A 10610-nucleotide genomic window follows, 5' to 3' on the forward strand; every position below is an offset into this window, starting at 1 on the left:
TTTTGCTTGATCAATTTTTGCTGATTCTTCGAATATGAGCCGCCAATATTAGCGACAATCATAATACAATATACAAGAAGCGAGCGTGGAACAAGAAGCAATTGCACGTTACGGTTGGCAATTTCAAAAAATGGAAGATAATCATAGTTGAATAATTAAGTTTCATAGAAACACTATCGATTCACTTGTAACTTCAATTAAGATGCTCAAAACATTCTTAATTGAATTACAACGCGCAAGGGTGGAGAAAAATTCTATTCCAAAAATGTACACGAAAAATCACTGTCTTTGTTTTCCAAAAAATAAATTAATAATTGCATATCATTTCATTTGTTATCGAAGCAATCTAAAAATCCTATGAATGCTCTGTTTTTCTTTATGCAACTGCTTCCAATCTCATTAACTTTACATATTTTAATTATTGGTCTCATTTATAAATAAGAGAAACGCATTTTACTGACAACAACAATAAGAAACAAAAAAAAATGCATCACTTCATAAATTGATAAGTTTTAAAAGTAAAAATAACAAAAGCTGAAACAAATTCTCCCATTAAAAATAGCGATTATTGAATTATTGAACAAAAAATCACTTATCACTACTGGAGAATAAAATTGCATAAATTTTTTTTGTTAATAATATTACCGAAAGATATTTATTTTTGTTGAATTAACATTTTGTGTTCTTGGTTTTGTTGGAAAATTTCCCAAACATTTCAATCACACACGTGATAAACAGAGGCAATTTCGTAAAGAATATATTGCTTTCGAGATCTGTTTAAATAATGCAAATAAACTGCACCTGCACCAAGAATTTCACGTCTTCATTAATAAATATCTATTAATATTCAATTATTTCAAAGAAGACAATAATTATTACTCGAAATGAAGAATAGATTAGAATAATTTTTTGTTGGTTTGTATTTTAATTACTCTGTTGACGAGTGACAAAAAAAATCAGGATGAATTGTACAAAATATACATTAATTTTAAATTGTAAAAAAGAAAAAAGAAATGATGAAATTATGATCAGATATTATCATAAATAACTTATTGATTGAATGAATGGATAAAGAAAAAGAAGAAAAACAGTGGAAAAAATGGTTTCTTTCACAATGGAACCAGTGCCTGTATGGAAAAGAATTCAATAAGCAAGCATGTGTTATTATTATTATTATTGTTGTTGGTGTTGTTGAAATACAGAAAAGAAGGAAGAAAAAACAAGCAAAACTGCTGCATGATATGAAGATGTATATTAAAATGGAAAAATAATTTTGTAAAATTTGCAAACGATGCTAGCCAAACCGCTGACTTGTACCAAAACAACAGCCAAAACAGGGATGCCAAAATCTTTCCGATCATTTAGAGCTAATTACTTAAATGCAAGTGTAATTAAAAGCCCACATCAATGTTCAACATGCACAAGAGTGGATCGATTTTTATCAAGGATTATTGAAATGTACATTCCATTAGGTATTCAAGATTGATATTTAAACATTGCGTGCCGAAATATTTCTTTCCCCTCATCATATGCACAAATTCTCACCTGAGCAGTATCGCGCCTTGACAAAAAAAAAACCTCACCACTTTTTACCAATGGTAAGGTTCATTATATATATCCAATGATTTTTCTAAATTTCTTTTCTTTTTCAAAACTATCTATTCAAACAGGAGAATTGACGATAGATTTCATGTAAATAAATAAATAAATATCTATATATATACATATATAGATATAGATATTTGACAACAATGCAGTCAATGATGGATAATTATGATCAGAATGATGATTGAAAATTAGAAAATAGAAAATTGAGTTGTTCAAATAAAGTTCAGAATGCACAAAAACAACGAAATCAATCAATCAATCAATCTGTGTATAGCTAATATGAAATGTTTTATATTTGGATAAAATGTTTTCACATATCAATTCCTAAAATAAATTTCCACAAATAAACTGAAATAAGTCCTGGTTGGAAAAACTGTGTGAAAAAGTTTTTCTTTACCACTGACTGTCATGTGAATTTGCTTGTTCAAGCTCACTATTTGTATTTTTTATTGCTATTATCAGATTTTATTATTTTATTATCAAAAATGAAGTTGCATTGAAAATTGAAATGCAAATTAAATGTTCACATTTTGAAAAAGAATAAAGAAATATTTTTATATAATAATAATAATGATGATGATAATGATAATGATAATGATAATAATAATTCTAAGAATATCATTCAACTGTTCAACCGTGGAAAATTTGCATGGATATGCGCTTAAGCCGTAAGAAACTGAATTCGATAATTTTCAATAATATGAAATTGCGATAAACGAAACAAATGCACCATGTAGTTATGATAAAATCAACTCACTTATTAGTATTATTATTGTACCAAAACGATTACAACGTTCCAATTGAAGAATTGCTGTTGCTGTTGTTCATCATACATGCAAAGATAGCTGATTTTTTTTCAAAAAAAATAAAAAAATAAAAAATTTAAATAAATATATAATAAAATGGGGAAATTCTGAATACAAAAAAACAGTAGAAGAATGTGGATGAGTGAAGTTTGGAGGCTGTCATGAAATTGCACTGCCTTATCGTGTGTGTGTGTGTGTGTGTCCCAACGTGTTGAGGGGAGAGGGAAAATAATTTGTCACCACAGCAACATCTGCAACTGGTAAGTGTAATATTTAATTAAATTAAAATGTTAATTAAGCACTGAGCTGCCGCTCGTCGTTGAGTAATTTCACTGCAGCTGGAATCGATAAATAGTTTGGCGATTTCTGTGCTGAAGGAGCAGTAAAAAAAAAGAAGAAAAGAAAGCAAGAAACGAAGCCCTTGTTCGTGTGATCCCATATTTCAATTTTAACCTAGCGAAACTTTTCAACTGTTGCTTATTTCCGCATTGTTTTCTCAATTCTCAGAATTCTATTTACCCAGAGAAAAAAAAATAATTTCAAAAAATATCTGCAAATATGAAGAAGGAAAATTACTATGAATACAACACAAGTCTAATGTATACCACCTATTTGAAAAACATTAAATACAAATAACAGGCCAGCCAAATTTATGCCCAACTTTTTAGACAAATTTATCACATTCAATTTTTGGAATAGCAGACATTTTAATTTTTTCATAATATCAAAAAGAAAACAATAAAATTTGAATTGCCAACGTACAGAGATGTTCCACTGTTGATGCTTACTGCCTGTCCACAGTTGAAATCAAAAATCTAAATACAATTTTAAATTGTTTTTATAATTCAATAAATAAATAAATAACACCCATCAAAAAGCAAACAAAATATTTTTTTTCGAAAAAAAGTTGCTTCTCTTTTCTCTTCTGAAGTGCAATCTTTGTTAACAATTTAAATATTTTGCAGTAAGAAAAGAATGAACAGAGAGAAAAAAAAAGAAAAATTTGATTTAAATTTTCAAATACTTCAAAAATGGAAATAAATATTGAAAATTGTTTTTTTTAATTGTTCAATTCTGAGCACAGGAAACTACGTTTGCAATAAATTGAAAAATAAAACTAATTATTAAAAAGAAAAAAAATGAAATAAAAAATTTGAAACGTCTCACTAAAATTAAATTAAATTAAATTAAATCAAATCAGAGCAAAAGCAAAAAAAACCAATAGAATAAATAATATTGTGAACTTGACTTTACAAAAAGTAATTATTCAACTTATTTCCGTTCATTTATCTGCTGCACACGGAGGAAAAAATATAATTTGAAAGTTAATTTCATAAATGATAAATGAAAAAGCAAAAAAAATAGCTTTGAAATTCTCTTCAAAAATAACAACAACTACATATTAGAAATTCAAGATTATTTTGAAAATTACAAAAATTCTCGTCACAGTCAGTTCGAAATGTTCTGAAACATAAGCTTCAAATCAACACCAAAACTGTATATCACATAGTGAAGGATATTATTAAATAGACACCTCTCAATTTGCATCATACAAAAAAAATTGGTAAAAGAAAAAAAAATCCCAAAATTAAATCACTACACAAAATGGATATTTTGAATTTTCACACAACGCATACCAATGCATGCATGTGTGTACAATTTTAGAATGGGGGGAAGAAGATGAAAATCTTGCAGAAAGTAAATAAATAATTTTCATTTTCATTATTTTAAAACATTCAAACGGTTTCTCGTTTAAATTGAAATTCTTTCTCAATTTATGCTTCAATTATGTTTAATCGAATTTTTATCATGACAAAATACTATTCCTAGCCCATCTCTATTCGGCGTAAATGAAGAATCTGCTCCACTATTGACAATTTATTACATTATATTATAATTTTTGCATTTTATAATACAACAACAAGCGACAGTACATGGAAGACGTGGAAAAACAAACATCAAGTGCAACTAACAACAGAGCTAGCAAATAACTCCATTTCGACAATAACTTGTTGAAAAGAGGAGAAATAATTTTGCACTTGGCAAATTTTGAAGCTCTACAGCCAAGAAGCTTAATGCAATTTTCAAATGTAATTAGCAGTGTAGACATTTTGACTAGCCCCGAGGCTTTTTGGTGGCAACCAAAATCAATAATGCAACCAACACAATCATTTAGTTCATTTACATTATCTTCAAAAGGCTCTTAAATAAAGTGATACAGTGAAGAAAAGCAGAAATTTTACTCAACTGAACGGAGGGATATTTTTTCTGCAATCAACATCCACCTCTATCTGTTTAATAGCGGAACCATAACAAGAGTGATTGGAAAATATCTGTACGTTTACAATAATACAAACTTATCAATCAAAAGTTTTACAAAATTCAAACCGCAATCTATTAATTAATTAATTAATTAATTAAGTAGATGCTTTGCATTTTTGTTAAAACAATTTTGTACAATTGCAATTGTACAGTCTGTTATGCGTGAACTGATATTCAAGAATCAATATTGCATTCTGAGATATACATTTGCATAAATTATTACGTATGATTTCGTAATTTCTAATTTCTAATGGAAATTCAGTAATCGAACTTTTGGATTGCTAATTAATAATTTGATATGAAAATTGTTGTCATACAACGAACAAAATAATCCGCTTTCAAGATGACTGACCTTAGCTGTTGTCATGTGGAAAAATGTGGTCGAAAAAATAGAATCCTTAAAGCTGTGAGAAAGGCATATAAAATGGAGATGGACAGCGAATATGTGAAATATCAAATGATATAGAAAGAGGAAAATTTATTATTATTGCGTTATTTTTTCTTTTGTTCGATTAAAACGGTTATTTTGTCAAATCGATACGTGTGATAAAATAATAAATTCAAATTCTCAAAGTGATTCTACAATCAGACAAAAGACTTTAATTAAGAATGCAATGTCTTTGACAGCTGTTCAACGGTTTTCAGTCGATTGGACTCTTTTGAAGAATATGACAGAGTCACGAAATAGCATTGCATAATAATTAAAATAGCTTTCACATTTTTCAGGGGTGAAAAGTTTGCCAACACAAAATTTCACAAACAAACACACACTTTACACTGCACAATTGCACATAAAAAAATTAAAATTATTTAACAGAAAAAAAAGAAGAAAATAGCATCGTGCATGCAAATGAAACGATACAACACATATGGGCTGGGATATTGTTTTCTACGTCAACACTGAAAAGCTGCATTCTCTTCATGATAATAAATTTATTTTTTTTTCTTCTTGCAACAAATAAATAAAATTTATATGTGAACGGAGAAAAAGAAAGTAAACCCCAAATTTGTCCAAATTTCAGGATGTTGAAGTTAGTGAATGAATGGGACATTAAAATGGGCAATTTTACGCAAGAATAATTCACATTTGACCACATTTTTAAGCTTCCTCAGCAAGCAATTAACATAATTGATTATAAGAATATGACAATTTAAGTTTCAATAAGATCAATTTCTCAGCTGAAGGATTACGTAATCTCAGCTAGGCAAATAGATGATTCGGTGAAATATTGTTAAAAATTTATTTTTACTTAAACAAAACGGCAAGATCAATATTTTCAAAAAGTGTAAAGACAATTTTTCAACAATAACAGCAATAATAATAATAATAATACGCTGATAATAATAAATCGCAATTTGCATGGTTTTGCAAAAGTAGAAGTTCCAAGAAAAAGAACAAACAATTCAATCACTGGCAATGCTCACGCATTCAAACCGACCATCTCCTACTTATCCCAATTGTAGATGTTGTTTTTTGTTTCTTTGAAAACGCTTCTGCATTTATAAAATGTATTTTTTAATTATTTATAAATCGCCAATGCGGAAGTTGTGCAAAACTACAGTAAAGTTTAATTAAACCGACGTTTGTCGCTAGTATAATTCATTGAATTAAGAAAAGATCAAATCAAAACTTACAAAACCGTGATAATTTTATGAAAATGAAATTTGGTCAAAATTTACGCATATCCTAATATATATATATATATATATACGCATGTGGTGATGCTTGAGAAAATTCAATTTAAGTGTCATTGCACAGCCAAGCCAATGAAAAAAAGAATGATGCAAAATACCTTGGATAATGGAAATTATTATGTTTGTAAAAATGATCTTACAAATGAAAAATCAAATCCAAATTTTCGCCACATCAAAATGGCAAATAAGCAAAGGATCGATTCGCGTCAGTTTACATTGCAAATATGACAAATTAACTGATTTCATAATTTTACAATAATAAGCAAACAGTGAACAGAGCATTTGATGAGAACAAGTGAAGATTTTTTTTTGTTTTTCTTCTTAATTTCATTTTATCATTGTGTCAAATTGCACTTGCAGAATATTTATTTGATCACCCGATTATTAACAGCTGCTGTAGTGCATGCGATGAGTGTGCTGTTGGAGAATTTTTGAAAAATTAAAATGAGCAAATTTGACTGGCAAGAAGAGTTGGTTGGATGTCATTTTTATTGTGCCAGTGACTGCAGTTAAAAATAGAATCAATAAGCGAAATTAATGACAGAAATAATCTCATTCTTTTTACAGTACAAGCATTCACTTGTACCGTTCGAAAATGCACATTTTATCCAAATGAAAATGCAAATCAATTCACCTAGGCATTGTTCGACAACAAGCTGTCAACAAATGGAAATAAATCAGAATAATTTCTTAAAAAGAATACATATATTTTCGAAAATTGATGCAAATGATAATAAATAATCGACACCATCACCAACCAAGCTCAAGTGACTATTCGATATTTAAATTCCAACCTCTTGATTTGATAAGATTATTAATTTTTGAATTATTAACTGAGCTATTAAGAAAGAACAAGTAAATTCAAAAATACAATTTCAACCTATCGGTAAAAATTACAAAAATTTCAACTCCTATATTGCTTGCTCATGTTGTTCATTAAGCAAAAAATTAACTAACTAAATAATTTTGCAAAATAATACAATTATGAAAAAAATTATAAAATAATAAACGATTGAATTGTTTTTTTGAGATAAAATGAAAAACATTTCTACAGTACATTTTATTTTCTGCACCACCTTCATTCGATCAATTGAAATAAGAATCGAATTATTGAACAAAACACTTGAAATGAAATATTTGAAGCATGGATAGGTTTAATAAATGAAAATTAATTAATTTATCAACAGCCTTATCAACATCCGCACCACTTTGATCAGTACAGTTGACATGATTTGTTTGTAGATTGACAGGCATTTTTTAATTCAATTTCTTCACACTTCTACTCAATTAATTGCAAGTGGAAAAATTTATTATCGTTCCTTTGATTCTTGATTAATTTTTTTAATAAAAAATAAAATAATAAGCAAAAATAGAAGACTGTGATCGCGCATCATTTGCAAAAAAGATCATTTTTGCGGTAAATTATGAAACAAGCTAATTGCATAATGATAATGATAACAATAATAATAATAATAATATTCTTGAAAATATTGCCTTACAAATGAAATTAGGGCAATCATCAGTTGAAATACAGTGGAGCATGTTTGTAAAATGCTTCAGGTGATAATTGAAAATATTATTTAAATTTCTATTCAGTTATTACTTTTTCAAAAAGGGAACAACATGCATGAAGAATGAATATTAAAATTTATCTTGGAAATGCACATTTGCCTTTGGGAAAATGTAGTTGAAGAAGGGAAAAAGTGCAATATAGATAGAAAAGCTTTATTGGAAAAAATCTTACATTGTGCAGCAGATGAATTTTTCAAAAATAATTCATATTTCAACAGAAAAGAAATTGTAAATGCAATACAACTAACTAACTGCTAACAATAATAATCTGATAAGATGTGGTCATCAAATGGAAGAAAAAGTTCTATTTTTATGCCCATGCTGGTCATGTCTGTAGCCAATCGACGAACCTTGTTGGTTCAATAAAAGTTCTTTTTAGCCTCCTCAACTTGAACATTGAAACATTAAATGAAAACACTATTGACTTTCAATTTCGTTTGCTTTCTCTTGTTGTGCTTTACACCATTCAAATAAACAACAAAATTGCAAAATCACCAACTATATATATATATATGCATTATTGTTAAATTTTGCAATTTTTGCATAACTACAAAAACAACACCAGTAAAAAGAAGAACTTATTATAGGCAAATATAATATTGCAATGCTTGTGAAATGTCTCAACTTGATTCAACCAGCCTTTATGCAAAACTATCACACACACACACAATGAATGCTATTTCTTTTTTCCGAATAAATTACAAATTCAACTCTCACTTGCTATAATGTCTCAAATTATATTGATACTTCATTTTTCATAAAAGTGCAATGAATGGTATGAAGAAAAAAATAAAGTAACTAAAATATTATTGACACAAATCAAAAAGAAAGTTGCGAAAATATATTTTGCTACATCTTATAGAAATATTTTTCTGTATTTTTCTTATGAAGAAATTGTACAAATGGAAATTGCCAAATTGCAAAAATATCATTAAAAAAACCCTATTATTATTATCATTATCATTATTGATTGATTATAGTTCATTTGATAAGTACTTATATTTCGTTGAGAATAATTATCATATTCTGAAACAATTTCAAAAGAGAACACATATCACATGTGGAAATAAATAATGGGGGAAAAAATAGCTCTTTTCTAAACATTTCCATTCTACAATCAAATGCAATCAACACTAGCAAATGTTACAAAATATGCTTATCAAATTGTAAAGCATTTTTTGAACGAGAAAATTTTTAGCATACAAAATTGGAATAGTTTTTTGTTCTTTTTTATCTCTTTTCTTCAACAAAACTTTTCAAAACCATGACAACGTAAAATAATTTAAAGTAGAAAAATAGAAATATAAATACGTATGTATTTAGCAAAAATTGGAAAAATTCATTTTTCAATAAATCTACAACTTTACAAATACAGCAAAACCGCGAATATCGAATTTACGCAAATACTTGCCGCTTCTATTCATACACCCCTCCCCATCCCGATGCTTTATATTCCTACGCAATTGTCTGAAATATCTGCAAGAACCGTCTATTGTGATGGGATCATGTGGATGTGAATCATGGGACCGGTGCTGCCATAAGCCAACTTCCCGTTCACAGCGCTTCCTTTCCGTTCACCGTAAGTATATATCTTAATATTATTAGTAGCGCAGTTATTCAGCCTCCCAATTTGTTTAAGTCGTTATCAGTACTGTTATGGTGTGGAACCTCATAAGCGGAAACAACCCTGCACTGAACCTGCAGATCCAAAGCATGCATACACACTAGGGTCGAAAAACGTATCAGATTATCTATTAGCACAGATTTATATGATTTTAACGGCGTTTGAAATCCGCGAATATTAAAGGCAGACTGTAGAACACACAGTATATTGAAATTTATGCCCATAGAATTCGATCAATAATGTTGCAATTTTGAAAATATCTTATTCAAATGGTTAACAGTTCATTTTTTTCAATTCTATTTCAAACCTGATTTGACCAAAACCCGAATTGCATTTTCACAATTGTCCGGCATTATTTAAATAGAATTAATTATTTTAAAATCTTAAAGGCAAAATTTTTATCGAATGAGAATATTTCAATTATAAAACAAACGTTGAAGCGGTTTTAAAAATGATTAATTATTACCAATTGTTGCAGGTAAAAATGGAGAAAAATTGCTGGGACAAATTTCCGCTAACAGAATCAAACGTAAAAGTGAGTATTTTTTGCCGAAGGCGAACGAATCGAGCGAATGAATGAATAATCTCCACTGTACCGATTTGAGCACCGCGACTTTTAAATTTGTTGTTTTGCATATGTGAATTTTAACGACGACAATTTTCCACCATAATTGTAATATTAATCACACAGGGCAGTTCAACATCCCGACCGTGGAAGCTTAAGTGGCATTGTTCACGATTGGTGACAATTAGCTAAATAAATAAGTTTGTCGACAATCGGCAGGCGGGCGCGAATCAATCAAATAACGCGAAAGTGAAAAAAAAAGATCGACAACCATTTGATAAAATGAATAGATGCTTCGGTAGTCAGTTCCACAGCCTCACCAGACTTAATTACAGAGCCAGAAAAATGTCGAAGAAGAAACTTGTCGAAATAAGCGGTGGTAAAACTTGAGCACTTTATTTCAAACCGGATATGTTTT

At 28.8% G+C, this 10610-nt stretch overlaps 1 protein-coding gene across 1 annotated transcript; it reads left to right on the forward strand.

Annotated features, from left to right (window-relative positions):
* The first annotated feature begins 9500 nt into the window (after positions 1-9500).
* Tsp_05274 (hypothetical protein) lies at positions 9501-10207 on the forward strand. Its single transcript, XM_003371559.1, has 3 exons — positions 9501-9582; positions 9609-9742; positions 10106-10207. The coding sequence occupies exons 1-3, from the start codon at positions 9501-9503 to the stop codon at positions 10205-10207; spliced, it is 318 nt and encodes a 105-aa protein (XP_003371607.1).
* Positions 10208-10610: the final 403 nt, after the last annotated feature.

Source organism: Trichinella spiralis, assembly GCF_000181795.1.
Source record: "Trichinella spiralis strain ISS 195 chromosome Unknown Scfld9, whole genome shotgun sequence".
NCBI lineage: Eukaryota > Metazoa > Nematoda > Enoplea > Trichinellida > Trichinellidae > Trichinella > Trichinella spiralis.

Coding starts and splice junctions, on each gene's coding strand:
- Tsp_05274 (XM_003371559.1), top strand. CDS start 9,501: ATGGGATCATGTGGATGTGAATCATGGGACCGGTGCTGCCATAAGCCA. Junction 9,583..9,608: donor GCGCTTCCTTTCCGTTCACC/GTAAGTATATAT, acceptor TAATATTATTAG/TAGCGCAGTTATTCAGCCTC. Junction 9,743..10,105: donor ACACACTAGGGTCGAAAAAC/GTATCAGATTAT, acceptor CAATTGTTGCAG/GTAAAAATGGAGAAAAATTG.